The sequence below is a fragment of the Eriocheir sinensis genome, chromosome 1 (assembly GCF_024679095.1).
Source record: "Eriocheir sinensis breed Jianghai 21 chromosome 1, ASM2467909v1, whole genome shotgun sequence".
NCBI classification, from domain to species: Eukaryota; Metazoa; Arthropoda; class Malacostraca; order Decapoda; family Varunidae; genus Eriocheir; species Eriocheir sinensis.
Window position 1 is genome coordinate 30,523,676 of NC_066509.1, and position 22,700 is coordinate 30,546,375.

The 22,700-nt window shown below is 44.0% G+C and overlaps 1 protein-coding gene across 1 annotated transcript in view; it reads left to right on the plus strand.

The window, feature by feature from the left end:
* The first annotated feature begins 759 nt into the window (after positions 1 to 759).
* Positions 760 to 22,700, plus strand: part of LOC126984144 (kin of IRRE-like protein 1) — a 28,564-nt gene continuing 6,623 nt past the window's right edge. Inside the window, exons 1-4 of the mRNA XM_050837930.1 lie at positions 760 to 821; positions 1,057 to 1,283; positions 7,060 to 7,194; positions 16,186 to 16,365. Coding sequence (XP_050693887.1) covers positions 760 to 821; positions 1,057 to 1,283; positions 7,060 to 7,194; positions 16,186 to 16,365 — 604 coding nt within the window. The remainder of the gene's footprint in view (positions 822 to 1,056; positions 1,284 to 7,059; positions 7,195 to 16,185; positions 16,366 to 22,700) is intronic.

Genomic DNA, 22,700 nt, shown 5'->3' on the forward strand with positions numbered 1-22,700 from the left:
AGTGGTAATGATGTCGATGATGGTGGTGGTGGTGGTGATGTTGTTGATGATTGTGGTGGTGGTGGTGTTGATGATGTCGATGATGGTGGTGGTGGTGGTGGTGGTGATGATGTTGATGATGGTGGTGGTGGTGGTGATGCTGCAAGTGGTAATGATGTCGATGATGGTGGTGGTGGTGGTGATGCTGCAAGTGGTAATGATGTCGATGATGATGGTGGTGGTGGTAGTGGTGATAATGATGTTGATGATTGTGGTGGTGGTGGTGGTGGCTGGCTGGTAGGTCGTCCCCTTTGACATTGACTTTTTATGCTATTAATTTTACGCACCACCGAAAATATAATTTGTTTTATAATGGTGAAAATTTGTTCGTCCATTCATGCCGAGTCGCACGTGTGTGTTATTATTATCATTACCATTATTATTATCATTACCATTATTATTATCATTACCATTATTATTATCATTATTATCAATCGTTTCTTTGAGTGGCCAGTCCGACTTTCCCCTTTTGCTACAGGGAGAAGTGCCTTTATTATCTACTTTTGGTGATTCACGATACCCATAAAAATTAGGGCAGTGTACGAAATACGCTGTAACAAAATCTTGTGCTGATACGAGTGTTGGTTACAAAGTTATTCCCAAAAAACGAAAACTCACAGCCTTTGAAATCCACAGTAGTGGGGTCGCAGTCATGTCAACAGGTGCATGATTGGGGTAGCCTGAAAAAAAAGTTGGGAACCTCTGCCAGTGTACACCATCATGATGACTTGTACGCCCCACGCCTGCATGATCACTGCCACCAAGGAGACACATCATTCACAGTCTTGCCAACACTGCTGACACACAAAATAATGCGTCCCTTATAACCTTACAAACACTTCATACAAAATTACTCCCCTCGTACACACAACCAAGTATTCGTCCTGCCCAGGTGTCACGAATCAGACAAAAGCACCTGATATTCCTCTAATAATTACATCCCTTAATTAAAACCCGGCACATCATCAATCATTACAGGAACAAAACAAAACACACATTTCTCTCGCACTACAACAGATGTTCTCCCCCCCAGGTGTCGTGGATCAGGCGCCAGGACCTGCACGTGCTGACCACAGGTAACTTCACGTACACGACGGACACGAGGTTCCGCGCGCTGCACCTGCCCGGCTCGCCCTTCTGGAGCCTGGAGGTGGACCGGCCCGCCATCACCGACTCCGGCCTCTACGAGTGCCAGGTGTCCACGCAGCCCAAGATATTCCGCCGCTTCAGGCTCAGCGTTGTGGGTGAGTGGAGGGGCGGAGGGGGGGGGGGAGGGGGGGGTGTTTCCGGGGGACGAAGGGGGGGTATAAGGTGATCAAGGTGGGTAGAGGGTGTGGGGTTGTGCTTCGGGGATAGGGAGGGTGGGTATAAGGTGATGAAGGTGGGTATAGGGCGTGTGGGTGTGTTTCCGGTGGAGGAAGGGTGGGTATAAGGTGATGAAGGTGGGTATAGGGTGTGTGGGTGTGTTTCCGGTGGAGGAAGGGTGGGTATAAGGTGATGAAGGTGGGTATAGGGTGTGTGGGTGTGTTTCCGGTGGAGGAAGGGTGGGTATAAGGTGATGAAGGTGGGTATAGGGTGTGTGGGTGTGTTTCCGGTGGAGGAAGGGTGGGTATAAGGTGATGAAGGTTGGTATAGGGTGTGTGGGTGTGCTTCGGGTGGAGGAAGGGTGGGTACAAGATGATGAAGGTGGGTATAGGGTGTGTGGGTGTGTTTGGGGAGGGAGGGATGGGCACAGCGTGTGTTGGAATGGAGAAAGGGTGGGTACAGGGTTTGAGGGTGTGTTGGAGGTGGAGGAAGAGTGAGTGAGGTGTGTGTGTGTGTGTGTGTGTGTGTGTGAGGGGGGAGGTATTACGCGGATGAATGATTATGAAATATTACTCGTCTGCAGTAGGCTATGTATTGTGCATTTTTGTTGTCAGTCTGTAAAATTGCTTTCCTTTTGCTTTGTTCCATTTTTTTCTATTTCATTTATAAGCAAGCAAGCCTAACTAGCTCCACACAACTAATCCACTGGCTCCGACAATATTCCCGCCTTCATCCTTAAATCCTTTGCCCCCATCCTTGCCCCCATCTTTCAGGCCATATTCACCCAATCACTATCAACCACCTCATTACCCTCTGACTGGCTTTTGGCAAATATTAATCCTTTATTCAAGACAGGTGACCGGACTGACCCAGCTAATTATCGCCCCATCTCACTAACATCGATTCCATGTAAAATTTTCGAACACATAATACACAAACACATAATGAATCACCTTGACGCAAACAACATCCTTACTGACTCACAACAAGGTTTTAGACCTAAACGCTCATGTGAATCGCAACTCATTACTACATATCACGACATGACGAGGCTACTCGACCGACTTGACATTAAACAAGTTGGCACTATTGTTTTAGATTTTGCCAAAGCCTTAGACAAAGTCACGCACAAAAGACTGACATTAAAATTGAAATACTACGGTATATCAGGACCTATTCTTCACTGGATCACTGCATTTCTTACTAACAGGACTCAACGTGTTCTTCTTGGCGGATCTTCATCTGACACTGTCCCTGTTTCTTCAGGTGTCCCACAAGGCACCGTTCTAGGCCCCCTTCTTTTCCTTCTGTACATTAACGATCTTCCACTGTCAGCGCCTAACTCTTCCACTAGACTATTTGCCGACGATAGTTTACTGTTTAGAGCAGAAAAGACTACTGACGACTGCAGACTACTACAAAACGACTTGGACGCCCTCGAGCGGTGGGAGCGCACCTGGCAGATGCACTTCCGACCAGACAAATGCAAACTCTTAAGATTCACCAGAGCGCACAACCACATCCATCACACTTACACTCTCCGCAATTCAAATTTAGAATCAGTTCATACACACAAGTACCTTGGTATCCACCTCTCAACTAACTTGAAATTCAACACCCACACAGACCATATCAGTGCCAACAGCCAACAGAACACTGGGGTTCCTGAGGAGGAATTTACATAACTGCACACCTGACTTTAAACACATAGCTTATGACACACTTGTGAGACCAACACTGGAATACTGCTCCATGGTGTGGGATCCTTACACACGCAGAAACATTGATAGGTTAGAACAAATCAACACCAAGGCGGCAAGGTTCATTACAAACAATTACACTCGAACGCCTGGCATCACAACACGGATCAAACAACAGATAAACATGGACCCTCTTCACATACGCAGACAAGCACACAGACTTACACTTATGTACAAGATCACAAACACTCACATTGACATTGACCCACAAACATGCCTACACAACGCAAACAGTCAACGTACTCGTAACACACACATCCATAAATACCAAACATATCATACTAACACTGACGCATACAAGCACTCATACTTTCCACGCACCATACGTGACTGGAACAGCCTCCCTCAACAGATTTTAGACTTCGATACAATAGACTCATTCAAAAAACAAGTACACTCACTTGTCACCACAACACACCAACACTAAAAATTACACTTGATTCACTTCCCTCCCCTGCACACCCGGCTCCCCCGTCCCCCCAACAGCCAACAAATATGCGTGTTATGCACTTCTTTAGTGCCCTGCACATTATTATCCTGATCAAGATCTAGAACTAACTAACCAACCAACCAACCAACTAACTAACTATTAATCATATAAATAAATAACCAACTATCTAACTTACGAGATAACTAAATTTCCAACTAACTAACTAATTAATTAATCAACTAACTGATTAACTGACTAACCGACCAACCAACCAACTAACAAACTGGCTAAGTAACAGTGGCGTGTGGTGCAGATGGACGTGTTAATTAATAAGATGGCAGTGCGTGTGTCTGGTTTGGTGATGGTGTGGTGATGGCGTGGCGTGAGGGTGGGGAGTGAGGGAGCAGGACGGGGCAGGGGGGAGGCGTGCGTCAAGGTGGGAGGGATAGATGATGGCTTACAGGTAGGCAGGAATCGGCGTTAGGTAAATGTGTGAGGGGAAGGCAGCAACGTGAGCCTCTGTCCGCGTATCTAGGTTAGGGTTGATAATTGCTGGCGGTGAAGTGTGAGGAGGTTTGTTGGAGTGTGTGTGGGTGTTTGGTGTGATATTAGTGTGAGTGGGGAAGGAAAGAGGAGTGAACTTACTTGGTGTGTGTGTGTGTGTGTGTGTGTGTGTGTGTGTGTGTGTGTGTGTGTGTGTGTGAGGGAGAGAAAGAGAGGGTAAGATGAAATGATGGGCATAAAACCTCATGGAAGCCTTAGAGATAAACAAGACAAAAGGAAAAGGATTAAGAACAGTGGGGGAAGAGAAAGATAAATGAGGAAGAAGACTTTATAACGTGAGAAGGTGGGAAGTAAAGAGACGTGTGAAGGTAGTGAGAGGTGATGAAAGTGTTAAACGAAGAGATGGGAAAGAAAGAAAAGAGGCAAAAGAGGAATGGGAAAGAAAAATAATTGAAAGGAATGAATATGAAAAAATAAAAAATAAAAGAGGGAAGGAAGGGTGAAGCAAAAATTAGGGGTCAGGAAGAAGAGAAAGAAAAATGAGAGAAAAAGAGAAAGAACAGGAAACACAAGGCTTGGAAGGGATATAAGAAAACAGTTGTAGTAGTAGTAGTAGTAGTAGCAAGGAAGGAGATAAAAAAGGAACACTTGTACAAAAAAAAAAAGAGGAAATAAACTAATGAAACAGTGATACGAAGAAGAAATCGTAAAATGAATCAAGAAGGCAAAGAACTGAAAAAAAAGAGCTGAGAAAAAAGTGACAGAGAGAGAGAGAGAGAGAGAGAGAGAGAGAGAGAGAGAGAGAGAGAGAGAGAGAGAGAGAGAGAGAGAGAGAGAGAGAGAGAGAGAGAGAGAGAGAGAGTAGAGAGAGAGAGAGAGAGAGAGAGAGAGAGAGAGAGAGAGAGAGAGAGAGAGAGAGAGAGAGAGAGAGAGAGAATGACAGGTCAGGCGGAATAGGCGCACCTAACATCACCAAATGTGGAGTACAAACTTGGCGGAGGGACTGTTTTTTTGGGCGCCATTAGAGGTAATGGCCTTTCTTCATTAGCCTTCCTTACGTATGGGTATTCAGCCTAACAAACAAACAAAAAACTTTTGAACGCCAATCACAAGGGTGTCATGGCGCGCCAAATCCCCCGAATATTGCTCTGATTCGTTTCCAAACTTTTTTTTCCCTCGCCGAATAATTATCCCTCGCCCTCTCTTCCCTCGCCCTCTCTCTCTCTCTCTCTCTCTCTCTCTCTCTCTCTCTCTCTCTCTCTCTCTCTCTCTCTCTCTCTCCAGTTCCCTAGTTTGGTTGTTATCTTCTTCCCTTCCTCCCTCATTTATTCATTGCCTTATCTTCGTTTCATTTCCTATTAATAAACATACACTCCTTGCCTCTCTCTTCGTGCTTCTTCTGTTCCTCCAATGTCTATACTTCTTTGCTTTGTTTCTTTTCTTCTGCGTTTACCCTTATTTTGTATCATCATAACCTCTCATTGATTGTAATATTTCCCTTTTCCTTTTTAATTTCATTCTTTTTTAACTTAATTCCCTTCCAAAATCACCTCCTCTTTGCATCATTCTTATCTTTTGTTTTCTTTTTTTTTGTAACTTTTCCTTTCGTATCTCTACTGCCAATTATTTTTTTTTATATTTTTTCTTTCATTCTCATAGTCTTTTAATCACCTGGATTTTTTCCATTCTCCTCGTACTTTTCGGTCTCCGTCTATTTCTCCTTTTCTGTTTTATTTATTTCTTCCTTACATCTCTAGTCTTCCTCCTTTTCTTCTTACATTCAAAATCTACTTACTCTGACCACTCCTCTTATTCTGTCTTCTCCTTCCCCTTTTTCCATCATTCAACAACGCCTTTTTCCTATCTCCTTCCTCCTAGTTCCTTCTTCTTCTCTCTAATCACGCTACCTCACCAACATTCCCTCTTCCTCCATTCTTCTTCCTCTCCCTTCCTTTATTGACCTTTCCTCCATTTCCCTCTTCCGTCTTCCCCATTTTTCTTACCCTCGACTCTTTGTCGCACACCTTCGCCTCGCTTGTCTTTCTCTGCTTTTCCTTCTCGTCTTCTTCCCCTCCTGGTTATGTTTCTCTTATTTTCTTCCTTAATTCCTCTCTGTTTTCTTTTGTCTGGCTTTTTCCTCTTTCTCTTTCGTTCTGTGTTTTCAACTCCCACTTCTTTTGCTGTTTATTTTTCTCTCTTTTCAATGTCCTCCTAACTTTTTTCTAGTGTCTTCTTCCTTATATTTTACTGTTCTTTCTTTCCATTCTTTCCCCTATACGTACCTTTTTTCTATCTCCTGTTTCATCATATTTAGATTTTTTTCTTTCTAGTCGATAACGATTTCATATTTTTTTCGTTTTATCTTTCCTCTCATCTTTTTCATTATTCTCATTCTCACCAAATTCAAAAATTATTTCTCATCTACCTGTCTTTCGTCACCCATACATTCCATTTTCCATTTTCTTTTCTTATTTCTCTATAGTTTATTTATCTCCACTTTCACGTTCTATAGATTCACCAACCTTCTTTCTTACCTATTAATCTTTCTTTCCTTCTCCTCCTCCTTCTCTTCTTTTTCCTCTATTTTAACCTCCATTTGGCCTGTTCGCATCCGGACGTTTTGATGCCTAGTACCACATTTTTGTTTTCCTAACTTCCTTGGCCAGAGGGGTGACAGCTATTTTCCAATGCCAATTTGCAAAGAAAACGTTACCCTGCCATAGGAATGACATAGCATTAAAGACGTGTCCATATAACATGATTAATTGGAATATATTTGGGCATAACGAAGCTATTTCCCATGCTATAGGATAAAAACCCTCATTACGTAATTGATTTTTTCTGCCAGTGTGAACCGTAGAGCGAAGGACCTAAGATTTTATCATTTTTCAAGTCCTCTATATACTCAATATTCCCGCCCTCCTCTCCACCACACCCCTTTACACCCCTTACACACACTATACCTCTTACACCTTACACCTGTCACCCCTAATCTAACCCCTCCCCGCCTCTCCTCCTCAGTCCCCAGCGCGCGCATCACCGGCTCGAGGGAGATCTTCATGAAGGCGGGCAGCGACATCAACATCACGTGCGTGGTGAAGGGCGCCATCAGGGGAGCGCCCGTCACCTGGTACCACGTGCTGCCCCGCGACCCACGTGAGTACACACCGGGGGAAGGGGGGGGGGGAGGAATGGGTGAGAAGGAGGGAAAAGATGATGAGCTCAAGTGGAGAGGAAAGGGATGCTGTGAAAACTACGCAATTGATAGGGAAGAGGAGAGAAGGAGAAGGAAAGGAGGTAACGAAATAGATGGGAAGGGGAAAAAGGGAAAAGTGATGCTGGGAGGACTACAAGGGGAGAGTAGATGCAGGGAAGGAAAGAAAGGTGAGGAGAAGAAAGATTATACAGAAGAGAGAGAAAGACAGATGAGGAAAAACACGAATGAAAGAGAAACAGAACAGAACAAAGACAAATAACGAAAGAGAAGATAATACTAACAGGAAAAGCAGGAGTACAAATTGCAGGTAAATAACAAGGTGTGTGGAAGGGGAGAGAAAGGAGGGAGGAAAAGGGTTTGTGGTGGAGGGGAGTGTGTGGAGCTGGATGAAGGTGGAGAGGAAGGAAGGAAGGAAGGAAGGAGGGAAGGAAGGGAAAAAAAGTGTTGTGTATTTTGTTTTAGACTGTTACCTTTTTGTTACTTGTTGTTGTTGTTATTGTTGTTGTTGTTGTTCACTCTGCAAGACTGAATGCTTTGCTCTTGCATTTTTTTTCTTTCTTTTTCTTCGTCGAACGAAGCTTTTGATATTGCGGATTGTTTCTCCCCCCCCCCCCACCCACCCCCTCTCTCTCTCTCTCTCTCTCTCTCTCTCTCTCTCTCTCTCTCTCTCTCTCTCTCTCTCTCTCTCTCTCTCTCTCTCTCTCTCTCTCTCTCTCTCTCTCTCTCTCTCTCTCTCTCTCTCTCTCTTCTTAATTTGTCTATTTTTACATATATTTACAATAATAATAATCCTTCTCTCTTATCTAATACTCTTTCCCGTTCTTTTTTTCCTTGCCTCTTATTCCTCTCTTTTTTTCCTGTTCTACCATTCTTCACTTCATCGGAATCTCAGTCCCCACAGGCAAATATTTTCTTTTCTCTCTGTTATCTCTATCGCGTTTTTCTCTCCTTCGCTTTTCCCTCCATTTCCTCCGCGTCCTCTCTTCCTCCTTCCATAAAACATTTTCTAATACCATTCTCCTTTCTTTCCTCTCCTTCTCATCCACGTCTTTTCTCCACAGGCTGAGAAGATGGAGAGAGAGAGAGAGAGAGAGAGAGAGAGAGAGAGAGAGAGAGAGAGAGAGAGAGAGAGAGAGAGAGAGAGAGAGAGAGAGAGAGAGAGAGAGAGAGAGAGAGAGAGAGAGAGAGAGAGAGAGAGAGAGAGAATAATTAAATAAAACACCAGCAAACTCCTTTCTTGACCCTAACTTTCCTCATAAGGGATCAAATTAATTCTTAATAGTTTATCACCTCCTTTCTCTCCCCTCCCTCCTTCTCTGTGTTTTCCTTACCATTTTATTCTTCTTTCTCTTTATCATTATATGCCACTGTAGTTTCTCTTACTCTCCCTATCTTCATCTTCTCTAACATAGGACCAACACACAACACAGGATCCTTGCCATAACAACAACTACATAACAACACACACACATAAAAACATACCCCCACACCCATGCACGTATCCCCTTCACACACACACACACACACACACACACACACACACACACACACACACACACACACACACACACACACACACACACACACACACACACACACACACACACACACACACACACACACACACACACACACACACACACACACACACACACACACACACACACACACACACACACAAACACACCCCACCAACCCAGCCACACACCTCCTTCCTCCTTCCTTACACCCTCACAAGTCGTTACATAAGAATAAAAGACCCTAACGAGGAGTTCTCAGCAGTCAGGCGCGCTCTTTATGCCTCGGCGCCGCCCCTGAGAGCCACGCGCCCGCAGAGACCGTTCCGGGGCGCGGGTTGGCCCTCCCCCTGTGGCCTCGAGGCCCATCCCCACAATGTACTGCCGACACTCTTTCCGTGACGCCCCGATAATGGAAATAAAGGGTTTACGGCCGACTTGGTGCTGGTTTGGGGGCGACTGATGCGAAAGGAAGGTGTTGGGAGGGAGATCCGAACCTGTTTGTAGTATATTGCCATACCTGGGCACTTCCGCACCTCGGTCCGGACCTCCGCTCCTCCGCACCTGCGGACCGCCAAACGAGGTGCGGAAGCCCGGAAGTGCGGAACGTTTTCAAAAGTGCGGAAGTAACAGGTGCGGACAGGCGAAATTTTGGGTCCAGACTTCCGCACCTGAGATTTTCAAAGATAAAAAAACGAAGACGACAAACAGTCCGCGGCATTACTTTCGCGCGTTTTGGCGGGCTATGTGCTACCAGCTGATCACTGTGTCAATTTTCTTTTTCTTTTCAGAATCTTTTGACATTTAGTGATTCACTGCGATTGTTTAGTGTTTAGTGTTTACAAATAAACATGGACAGATACGTGAAAAGAGGTGATAGCGACAGGAGCAGGAGTGTGTCAGGGGATAGTAGCGTCAATAGCGTGAGCTACAGAACCAGCACGCCTGCACCGTCAGCCTCCAGAACCCCTACGCCGCTGGCGACGTCAGACATTTCCTTGTATGACTTGGAGCTGTACCCCTTACAGTGTAATTACAGAATTTAATTAATAATGGGAAAATGTAAATTAGGAGGAATAAGCCGTTACTGCACAGAACATTCCAGACTCGCGCTTGAGAGGCCCACCCCATTTGAAGGTAAATCTCTCTCTCTCTCTCTCTCTCTCTCTCTCTCTCTCTATATATATATATATATATATATATATATATATATATATATATATATATATATATATGTATATATATATATAACTGAAGCTTGATGTATATTGCTTGTACTATTTTTTTTTTTATTTTTGAGGTGCGAACTAGTTTTTTCAGGCGCGCTTTAATAGTTTTGCGTACAGTAGCGGAGGTGCGGAGGTCCGGTAGCGGACCGAGCGAAAAATTTTTAGGCGCGGAAGTACAGGTGCGGACTACCTGCGTCCGAAGTGCGGAGGAGCGGTAGCGGACTACCCCAAATCCAGTAACGCGCCCAGCTCTGTATATTGCTGTATTCAAGTACAATATTCTTAGTAGAGGGTAATGATAAAGGGAAGAGGGAATACAGAGAAGAGTTCATGGGGGAGTTAGTGTTGTTTTGGGAGCCCAAGGTGTGGAAAGAGGGTGTTAGGAGGGAGATTTGAACATGTTTGTAGTGTTTTACTGTATTAGTGTATTCTTAGTAGAGGGTCATGATAAAGGGAAGAGGGAACACAGAGAAGAGTTCATGGGGGAGTTAGTGTTGTTTTAGGACACTTAGGTGTGAAAAGGAGGTGTTAGGAGGGAGATTCGAACCCGTTTGTAGTACAGCCTTTGTTATTTTACTTTATTCCATTTTTTCTTTTAACAGCAGAGCATAATAATAAAAGTTATAAAGTGTTCACGGGCGACTTATTTTAGGGGCCTTAGGTGTACAAAGAGGGCGGGAGATTCGAGAGGTATTTTTTTTTTTTTTTTTTTTTTTACAGCAAAGGAGACAGTTCAAGGGCACACAAAAAGCAAACATTAATAAAAAAAAAAGCCCGCTACTCACTGCTCCTAAAAAGAATCCAAAGAGGTGGCCGAAAGATAGGTCAGTTTCGGGAGGAGAGGTGTCCTGATACCCTCCTCTTGAAAGAGTTCAAGTCGTAGGCAGGAGGAAATACAGATGAAGGAAGATTGTTCCAGAGTTTACCAGCGTGAGAGATGAAAGAGTGAAGATGCTGGTTAACTCTTGCATAAAGGGTTTGGACAGTATAGGGATGAGCATGAGTAGAAAGTCGAGTGCAGCGGGGCCGGAGGAGGGGAGGCATGCAGTTAGCAAGTTCAGAAGAGCAGTCAGCGTGGAAATATCGATAGAAGATAGAAGAGAGGCAACATTGCGGAATTTAAGAGGTAGAAGACTATCAGTATGAGGCGGACAGCTGATGAGCCGACGAGCCTTAGCCTCCACTCTGTCCAGACGAGCTGTGTGAGTGGAGCCCCCCCACACATGAGATGCATACTCCATACGAGGACGGACAAGGCCCCTGTATATGGACAGCAACTGTGCAGGGGAGAAGAACTGGCGGAGACGGTACAAAACGCCCAGCCTCGAGGAAGCTGATTTAGTAAGAGATGAGATATGCAGTTTCCAGTTGAGATTTTGAGTTAAGGATAGACCGAGAATGTTTAGTGTTGAGGAAGGTGATAGCTGGGTGTTGTCAAAGAATAGGGATAGTTGTTTGGAAGATTGTGTCGAGTGGATAGGTGGAGAACTGTGTTTTGAGGCGTTGAAGGACACCAGGTTCTTCTTGCCCCAATCGGAAATAATAGTAAGGTCTGAGGCTAAGCGTTCTGCAGTCTCCAGCCTTGAGTCGTTAAGTTCCTGAAGGGTGGGTCTTCTATTAAAAGAAGTTGAATAATGCAGAGTGGAATCATCGGCGTAGGAATGGATAGGACAGTTCGTTTTGGAAAGAAGATCATCAATGAACAACAGAAAAGAGGGAGATAGGACAGAACCCTGTGGGACACCACTGTTAATAGATTTAGGAGAAGAACAGTGACCGTCTACCACGGCAGAAATAGAACGGTCAGAAAGGAAACTGGAGATAAAGGTACAGAGAGAAGGATAGAAACCGTAGGAGGGTAGTTTTGAAAGCAAAGATTTGTGCCAGACCCTATCAAAAGCTTTTGATATGTCCAGCGCAATAGCAAAAGTTTCACCGAAACGGCTAAGAGAGGATGACCAAGAGTCAGTTAAGAAGGCTAGGAGATCACCAGTAGAACGCCCCTTGCGGAACCCATACTGGCGATCAGATAGAAGGTCAGAAGTGGAAAGGTGCTTTTGAATCTTCCGGTTAAGGATTGATTCAAAAGCTTTAGATAGACAAGAAAGTAAAGCAATAGGACGGTAGTTTGAGGGATTGGAGCGGTCACCCTTCTTAGGTACAGGCTGTATGAAGGCATACTTCCAGCAAGAAGGAAAGGTAGATGTTGACAGGCAGAGGCGAAAGAGTTTGACCAGGCAGGGTGTGGTCTTTATTATTTTTGCTGTATTCACGTTTTTTTACAATGGGGCGTAATAATAAAAGGAATCAAGTGTTTACAGACAGGGAACAAGAGGAGTTAGGAAGGGGAACTCGAACCGAGTCTCCAATGCTATAATCTTTGTGTTCAGCTTACTTTCCTTAAGAGCCCCAGTGCTAACAGAAACATAGGAGGGGTTGGAAGGCAGTTTGGTGTGGAAGGAGACTGTTAAAGAAGGGCAAGGAGGTGTTAGGAAGGGAAGGGACGTGTTAGGAGGGGAATCTAAACCAATGAGCTGTTATGGTATGCGTTGTTATTCTCTATTCAGTGGCTTTGTTGGGGTGGTAACGGTGGAGGACGCGAAGAGGGAATGGAGGTCCTAAAAGGGGAAAGGAAGTGCTAGGAGGGGAATCTGTACCAAAGAGCTGTTGTCGTATTCATTGTTTTTGTATTCAGTAGCTTCCTGAGGGTAGTGGCGGGAGAAGTATAGTGTTCAAGGGTGAGCCCGTTCGCCTACAAAGCGAGTGAAAAAAAGACTTGAGAGAAGAGACCCGAACCTCGGTAACTATTATATCCTTTTTTTTTCATTGCGCCCTGTAGCATTTTGCAGTAACATTGAAGCTATATAAAAAAAATTGGGTTGAAAACGGGGAAAAGTGATAGAAAGAGAATTCGAACTTGAGTTATAGTTTGTCGTCTATTCAGCATTTGTTCTACGAGCGCAGTGATAACGGGCATAAGAGTTTTTAGATATAACTTTTCTGGTGGTTTACGGTCGTCGGTGTATGAGGAAGGAGATGAGAGGGAAAAAAAGGGTGTCGAGAGGGAAATTCGAGCTCGTGCTATGGTCTTTCTCGTCCATTCAGCAACTTTTTTTTACGAGCTCAGCGATAATGGAAACTAGATTGCTCAGAAGGGAACTTTGAAGGTGGCTGAAGCTGCGAGGTGTGAAGAGAGTGTTCAGAGGGTAAAGGTGCACCGCGAGGGGGAACTCAGGCAGAGTAACTCTTACCGTGGTCGTTGTCGTGTATTTAGGGACGAGAAAAGTGATTGTATAGGTATTTTTTGATATTTTAGAATGTTTGTATTTCGTATTAATATTTATCATTAGAATTTTATCACAAGTATTTTTTCAGGTTATTTTTTTATTATTAGTAGTATTAATATTATTTTTCCAAGAGTAATATTTTTGGATATTATTATTAGTGTTACTTTCTCTTCACGAGGCGCAGTAATGATAAAAATAAGGCTCTTTAGAAGGAGACTTATTAGGTGGAAGATGAAGTCACTAGGTGTGAAAACTGTGTTAGGAGGAGAACAAGGATGGACTAATAAGGGGAATTTAAACATCTTAATATTATTTCGTGTTTCCATCTTTTGAATGACGCCTGGTAATACTGGAAGAGGAAAGTGCTTAGGGGGAATTAACGATAGTGGAAGAGGCGTTCAGAGAGGGGTTCGAACTGAGGCACTTAGTTAACACGTTGGGCTTGATTTATTTTCCATCCACTACTACTGTAGCTTTCTAATATCCCGAGATGCACTCCTTGTTTGTGGGTTAATCTTGCTCGCCATACGCTTTAAGAAATTAGCTTCTCCTCCTCCTCCTCCTCCTCCTCCTTCATCTATTCTATACTGTCCTACCACACGTAGATTACTAGTAGTAGCGGTAGTAGACAGACACCCTCGCCATAGACCGCCAGGTCTTCTGGTGTCTGTTATTCCTATGTATTCGTCCTCTGATCCTCCTCAATGCATCAGAACTTTTGCAATCCCCTAAAATCTTTCAACATATTCCTCCATTCCATTAAACGAAGGACAAAGAGTAGATAGTGAGGTCAATAGCCATGATCGAAACTATAGCTCATTCCACTCTTCCTTATCTCCTTCTTTCTCCTTTTCCTCCTCCTTCTGATCCTTCTTCACATAGAGTTCAATCCTATTCTTCTGATCCAAATATTTCTTCGACTTTCCTCGTCCAGCAGTTAAAAAAGATAGAGTGTTGGGTAACTTTATACTCATCTTCTTTCTCCCTTTTTATATTCTCTCTTTCCCATCTTCTTTCTCCTTTTCTCTCCCTCTCCTCATCCTATATCCCATCTTCATTTTCAAGCTTATTATGTATCTTCGCTTTCCTCCTCGTCTTCTTTCCCTTTCTCCTCATCTTTTTTTTTTCTAGTCATCCTCTTTCGCTTACTGCTCATCTTCCCTCTTTCTCCTCATCCTTTCTCCTTCTTCTCGCTTGTTTCTCCAGCTTCTACGATGAGGTAGCGTAGCTTGCTTTGGGTGATCAATGATGTGAAAATATTGTGGCTTGGGGCGGAGCTTACTGGCTGAGGCAATGTGATCACGTTCAGGCTGTGCTGTGTATCTACGGTATGCAGTCCGCCTATGCACCTGACTAGTTACCTAATTACGTATCTCGGCCACCTGAGTGCTCGTTAAGTCATAGTCATTCCTTTATCTTACGTAATACGTCCTCCTACTTGTCCAATCCACAAAAATGGTTGAAAGAAAACAGTACTATTTCCTTTCGCTTCTTTTTTTACCTTTTCTTCATCATGACTTCCCTGTATATCTACACTCATATTTCTTATTCAATCGATTAAACTTTTTTTTCTACCATTCCCATTTTCCTCAGTCACCTTTTGGCCATCATCTTTACCCTCCATTTGTTCCTCTATTAGAAGCTTCAAAGGTCATCCCTTTTCAGCACCATCAGTTACACGTTCCTCCCATTCCTCATCTTTATCGACGTTCTCCTCCTCCTCTTATTCTTTCTCCTCAGCGAATCGGGGTCGCACAAACAAAAAGACAGTGGAGATTATTCACAATTTGTTCCTTTTATTCTTCCTTTGTTCAGCGATAGAGTAAAAGCACTATCAATTACAACTCATATTTTCTCCTCTACAGCCAAATCACCATCAATTACTGATCCTATTTTCTTCCCTACAGCCAAATCACCATCAATTACTGATCCTATTTTCTCCTCTACAGCCAAATCACCATCAATTACATATCCTATTTTCTTCCCTACAGCCAAATCACCATCAATTACATATCCTATTTTCTTCCCTACAGCCAAATCACCATCAATTACTGATCCTATTTTCTTCCCTACAGCCAAATCACCATCAATTACAGATCCTATTTTCTTCCCTACAGACAAATCACCATCAATTACAGATCCTATTTTCTTCCCTACAGCCAAATCACCATCAATTACAGATCCTATTTTCTTCCCTACAGCCAAATCACCATCAATTACAGATCCTATTTTCTTCCCTGCAGACAAATCACCATCAATTACAGATCCTATTTTCTTCCCTACAGACAAATCACCATCAATTACTGATCCTATTTTCTTCCCTACAGCCAAATCACCATCAATTACAGATCCTATTTTCTTCCCTACAGACAAATCACCATCAATTACTGATCCTATTTTCTTCCCTACAGACAAATCACCATCAATTACAGATCCTAATTTCTTCCCTACAGCCAAATCACCATCAATTACAGATCCTATTTTCTTCCCTACAGCCAAATCACCATCAATTACAGATCCTATTTTCTCCTCTACAGACAAATCACCATCAATTACTGATCCTATTTTCTTCCCTACAGACAAATCACCATCAATTACATATCCTATTTTCTTCCCTACAGACAAATCACCATCAAATACTGATCTTATTTTCTTCCCTACAGACAAATCATCATCAAATACTGATCCTATTTTCTTCCCTACAGACAAATCACAGTCAATTACAGATCCTATTTTCTTCCCTACAGACAAATCACCATCATTTGCAACTCTTCTCTCCTCCTCTCATTTACAACTTCTCATTTCTCCTCTACGTACAAACCACTGTCAATTTCTCTTCTTTGTTTCTCCTCTACAAACAGCCACCGTCACCTCCATCTCCACTCTCCTCCCCGCAGCCAAGGAGGAGCTGGTGGAGATCAACGCCGGGGGTCGGGGCGGCGTGCAGCTGGTGACGGACAAGAACTCGGGCACCAGCTGGCTCCTGGTCACCCACGCCACCTGGAGGGACGCCGGGAACTACACGTGCGCGCCCGTGCACGCCACGCCCGCCTCGGGGTCCGTCCACGTACTCGACGGTGGGTGTGGGGAGGGAGGAGGGAGCAGGGTGGGGAAGGGGGAAGGGAGGGAGGGAGGAGGGGGAAAAGGTGTGTGTGTGTGTGTGTGTGTGTGTGTGTGTGTGTGTGTGTGTGTGTGTGTGTGTGTGTGTGAGAGAGAGAGAGAGAGAGAGAGAGAGAGAGAGAGAGAGAGAGAGAGAGAGAGAGAGAGTGAGAGAGAGAGAGAGAGAGAGAGAGAGAGAGAGAGAGAGAGAGAGAGAGAGAGAGAGAGAGAGAGAGAGAGAGAGAGATTATCAGACATTATTATTATTTCTAGCCTAGAGGGACGAACATCAAAACCCGACACACACACACACACACACACACACACACACACACACACACACACACACTCCGTGGCGCAGCTGGTTAGAGCGCTGCGCTGTCAGACTTCACGATCTGACAGGGCGGTGGTTCGAGCCCACACAGGCCGGATTCTTTCCGTTGACTAGTAGTAGTTACTGTCCCCCCTTGAGCAAGGGGTGTGGGGTGTGTGGTGTGTGAGGTCCTGGCAGTACCCAGAAATCGACGATAAAGAGCACTTGCTCATGTCGGGAGGGTACCTCCTAGCGATTACGAGTTCAACACGTGATCAGGCCGTGGTGGTGAATTACACACAGGGTCGGCAGCAACACGCGGCGCTGCACTTGTTACCTTCGCAAGATTTCCCCTGGGGCCCACTCCTCGCGTGTATGCGGGGGAGGGGGGGGATTATCTAACCCTAGGCGTGAGTCGAACCCTGGGCCAAGGTTACCGCTAAGTATTGTATTGTGATAGTTTGACAAGGCTTCTGTGCCGCGAAAGTAAGAAACACGCATGGAACCCCGGCTAATCCTCTTTGGAAATATTTCTTGTGAGAGCCGAAAGTGTTTAAGAATACGGGCTAAGAAGGATGGTGTTAGAGAGTAACCAAAAACTCGGGATAACGTAGCTAGTGTACGAAGTGGAGGACCATTTTAGAATTGTTGTGTCTTGGGTTACGACGCGGCTGTCTGTTTTGTTGTACTGCTGACGTGTGAAGGAGCTCGGCTGTACTGCTAAACTCAAAGATGATGTGATGATGGCATGATGTGAGGGCTTTGAAGAGGGAGGTTTGAAGATGCTGATGGTGGTGATGAGGAAGACGTCGTGTTGTTCATGAAAACCTGCCAATGACTTTTAACAAACTTAGGAAACGAGAATCAAGGCAGATCTAGATTTCAACTTGAATTGGCCATTTTTTTCTACTTTAATAACTGGTTTTTTTTTTTTAGCAACAACGAATAAAGGACATTATTAATAGGTTTGTAAAGCTGTGTTTCCGGCAAAATATTTATTGTTTCGTAAGGCTATTCTTCTGCAACATTTATTATTGGTTTCATGGGACATTTTCCTCAGCGTTATAACATAAAGGTGACAGGCGAGTCCTCCTGCCACGCCTCAGCCTCCAGGTCACAGAGCAAGGTAAATATAGTCTACCGACAGGTAAAATCATCCCCCCTCCCTCGCACGGGCAAGGTACCAAACTCCGCCCATACCCGTGACGTCAAAGAGTGGTATAGGTAAACTCCGCCCATTTCCCGTGACGTCAGAGTGGTATAGGTCTGGGTCTTGGACGTGGGTGAGCCTCTTCATTCAACGGAGCTCCCATTTGTCGAGCAGGTTATTTATTCTTTTCATTGTCAATAGAATTGGTATATAGTTTTTTTTTTTGCCTCTTGTCACATGCTGTATGTGCTGTATGTGTGTAGAGAAGTTCCCCATGCATGTCCTGCAAGTCACTGCACGTCACGGGGTCAAGTCAGAGACTGAGCCGCTGTTAGCTCTGCAACCTCTCCTCCTACCCACGCTCTGACGTCACACACACCCGCACTCAGAAGTGCAAATTTAGAGCCAGCGTTTGGGGGGGACGATTTTACCTGTCGGTAGACTATATTTACCTTGCCACAGAGGACGCGGATGAGTGACAGACGGAAGATGAGGCGTGGAGGAGAGTTTGCGGCCCATATTCTCAAACATTTCGGGGCTTACACACTCAAGTTGTGTGAGCCTGGTGAGAGTTTGACAAGGCCTCTGCACCATGAACTTGATAAACATTCATGAGAACCCGATTCACCTCCTTTGTGACCTTTGATTTTTTTGTTGTTGTAAGAGCCGAAAGCGTCTGAGCTTACGGGTCTGAGTGACTCCGTGAGGTGTTTGGGATTTTGAAAGGGTTATCCGCGTGGCTTTTGTTGGGTAGTTGTATTGACTTTCAGCGGGTCCTTGTAATTATTTTTTTGGTGGGGACCTTTTCGAGGGGTTCGCGTGAATGTAGGAGATTCTGTACTCGGCATTACCTGTGGGCTCTGGGATCTCCTTGCGACTGCCATCAAAGTCGCAATGGTACGTTTAGTGTTGTTGGTCCTGACGAGTAATTTGTTGCTCCTTCCGTTGGGGTTGTGTGAGTGGATGAGGCTCGATATTCATTAGTTTCTGCGTGACTTTTTAAGATTCTTTTGCCTTTAAACTCGCTATAGTACTTTGTGAGTTTTTTTTAATTATTTATCCTTTTCGCTATGCCTGTGATAAGGTAAGGTTCCTGTGTGATTCTCCGGCCTCTTGTGCTGCTGCTGCCATCAAATTCTCTATAGTTCTTTTTTTGTTAAATTCGTTCTTGCGAGTTTCTTTTAGCCACTCTTGATGGAATAGTGTGAAGAGATAAGGTTCTTTATTCGGTATTTCCTGTGTAATTCTGTGGCTTCTCCTGCTGCTGCCGTTAAATTCGCTGTATTATTATCAATGAGTCGTTCCCGGCGAGACTCCAGTACTCGAGCACGAAAGAAGGGCCGAGTTGCCTCCCAACTTGAGGAAACGGATCGCCTTATTCCGCAGCATTTTGCATCGGCGGGCGGCTTAATGTTCCTTTGTGTCTAATCTCCGGGAAATGTAAGGCTTGAAAAACACAGCCACATGAGACAATTGTTACGGGTCCTGTTCCTCGGCGCGGCTGTTCGCTAACGATAACTTCACCAGAATTACCGTGAACTCGTTATTAACTAACTAACGACCCAATGATCCTAGTACCATTCTATACTGCCTGACAAGTAACGTTCGAGGAAGGAGGAATCAAGTGTTCCTCCGTCAGTGTCTTCGCCATGTTTACACTTCAGATCAAATATCTAAAACTAAACTAAATTATCCATCCAGTGTAACAATGAACGGAGTGACGAAAGTAATAATAATAATGAAATGATGGAACATACCATAAAAAAAAAAAAAGAATTTGACAAAAAAATCACCAATATCTGAACCACTTAATCACCAACTAATAAATAATGAACTAACTAACGATCTAAATAAACGAAGCAACATTAATAATAATAACAATAATAATAATAATAATAATAATAATAATAATAATAATAATAATAATAATAATAATAATAATAATAATAATAATAATAATAATAATAATAATAATAATAATAATAATAATAATAATAATAATAATAATAATAATAATAATAATAATAATAATAATAATAATAATAATAATAATAATAATAATTACAACATTAATAACCTCGCCTTAATTACACCACACGACGAAAAGCTGTTTCTAAGTCGAAAAACGACGCTCAGTGACTGTCACGATGCTTGGAGAGAGAGAGAGAGAGAGAGAGAGAGAGAGAGAGAGAGAGAGAGAGAGAGAGAGAGATGAGAGAGAGAGAGAGAGAGAGAGAGAGAGAGAGAGTAAGGAAAAAAAAGAGTGGGAAAAGGAAAAAAGTAGAGTAATGAGAAGGACTTTGCAGGAGTGACATGAAGTAAAATGGAGTAGAGTACTCTCTCTCTCTCTCTCTCTCTCTCTCTCTCTCTCTCTCTCTCTCTCTCTCTCTCTCTCTCAATGAACATTAATCGTCTTCGAACGTCGCGATAAGAGAGTCAGGAGGAAGTGTGTGTGCGTGTGTGTGTGTGTGTGTGTGTGTGTGTGTGTGTGTGTGTGTGTGTAATTCACCTCTTGGTCTGCTGCGGGTCTCTCTCGAGACAGCCAGCCGTTCCCCTCCGGAAGAGCACAGAGCTCGTAGTACCGATCTTGGGTAGGACTGAGACCACTCACACACAGCACACCGCGACAACGAGGTCACAACTCCTTGCCTTACGTCGCGTACCTACTCACTGCTAGGTGAACAGGGGCTACACGTGAAAGAAGATAAACCCAACTTATTTTCACCCGGCCGGGGAATCGAACCCCGGTCCTCCTGTTTGTGAGGCAGACGCTCTATCCACTGAGTTATCGGGCCGGTGTAAGCTACCGGGCCGGTGTGTGTGTGTGTGTGTGTGTGTGTGTGTGTGTGTGTGTGTGTGTGTGTGTTTTTTAGTAGTAAAAGAGGTTATCGTCTTAGTTGTAATGTTTTGTTTTGATGTCTTGTTTTATCTTTTTTCTGGCAGTTCTTTCAATTTGTCTTCGTTTGGTTATGCTTTCCTTTAACAATTCTTTTTCTTTCGTTTTCTACTTTTGTTCTCATTCTTTTTTTTTCGTGTTTTATTCATCTCGTATTTTTGTTTGTATACTTTTTCTTTCTTCGTAATCGTTTTAATAAATTTCTCTCTCTCTCTCTCTCTCTCTCTCTCTCTCTCTCTCTCTCTCTCTCTCTCTCTCTCTCTCTCTCTCTCTCTCTCTCTCTCTCTCTCTCTCTCTCTCTCTCTCTCTCTCTCTATCTCTCTCTCTCTCTCTCTCTCTCTCTCTCTCTCTCTCTCTCTCTCTCTCTCTCTCTCTCTCTCTCTCTCTCTCTCTCTCTCTCTCTCTCTCTTCCTCGCCTTACCATATTAGTTCTGATCCCCTCTCCGTCGTTCTGCTTTCTTTCATTTTACTTATAGTCCTCTCGGTTTTCTTTTTATATTCAATCCTATTTTCTTTTTTTACCTTCCTACGAAAATTCAAATCTTGTTCTTTCTTTTCTCTTGCAAAGGAAATCTTCCTCTTGATTATATTCTTATGATTCTCTCTCTTTATTCCCTATGGCTCTTTTCTTCCTCATTATTTTCCTTCCCTTTTGTCCTTCTCCTCTCTTGCTTCTTTCCCTAATTCCCTTGACTGTACTCCTCCTCCTCCACCCCCTCCTCCTCCTCCTCGTCATCCCATTCCTCTAATCCCTTTTATCCCATCCTATTTGGTCGTGTTGTATCCTCAATCGCCTTTTATTGAATTCTTCTTAGACGGCTCATTCCCAAATCCGTTTTAGGTTATTCCTCTTCGGCGCCTCGTTCCTCTGATCCTCTTTATTTGACTTGACTTCCGCGCCTTCCACCCCTCCTGATCCTTTTTTGTTCTCTGGCCTGAGCCTTATCTCTCTCGTCTTCCATCACGTTATCATCTTTGTGTTTGCTGCCTCTGCTCTTCCTTCTCTTGTTCTGAATCTCCTGTTCAACTTTTGCTTTTAATATGAAATGTTCTTTTTTCTTAACTTTCTTTTACGTTACAAAATTATATTCCCTTTCTCTGCCATTAGCGCTCTGTCTATTGTCTTTCTTCGAGTTCTTGTCTTTGAGTGTGCTACTTGTCTTACTTTTCTTTCTTCTCTTGTTCTGAGCTCCTTATCCTTTCTTTGTTTACTTTCCTTCATTTTACAGTTTTTACTTTTGTTTCCTTTGCGTGCCTTTCCGGTTTCTTATTTTTAACCCTTGCCTTCTTTTGTTCTCCGTGTGACCTATTTCTACTGTTGTCAGTTTTTTTTTTCTGTTCCTTTTGTGAGAGGAAAGTTGTATAAAGCTGGGCTCACACAGCCGATTTAACGTCCCGTTCGGTCCCGATCAGTGAAAACGGCACAAAACGTGTGGCATCGTGGCCATGGTCGGCAGTAAAAAATGGCTGGGGCGTGGGATCCCCACCTAGCGGCGGCAGGCGGGGTCAGACACCACCAAGCGGGGTGAGCCTCCATCTGGCGGCGTCAGGCGGGATGAAAATGGCATGAAATAACCGTAGAAATTGTGCGCCACGTGGCAACGTCGGATCATCAACAGTCCCCGTCAGACGGGGTTCCTCCTAGCTCCTGTTTGGCCCTGTCAAGCGGGACTTCTCGTGCAATACCGCCGGCGGCTGACCCCTGCCTGATGCAGGCAGACCCACGCCTGACTCCGACTTTTTTTTGTGGGGAGTCGGGGGTCTGTCGCCGTGGGGACATGTTGGTATGAGACGGGATGTTGTCGATCAAGACTGACCCCGTTCTTAAAATTTTCTAGGTTGGGACCCAGCGGGACGCTAAATCAGCAATGTGTGAGCCCAGCCTAAGATCTTCGCATGAAAATAGAATATCATAAAATCGATCCTCCATAAATGTTACATCCTCTTGATCATT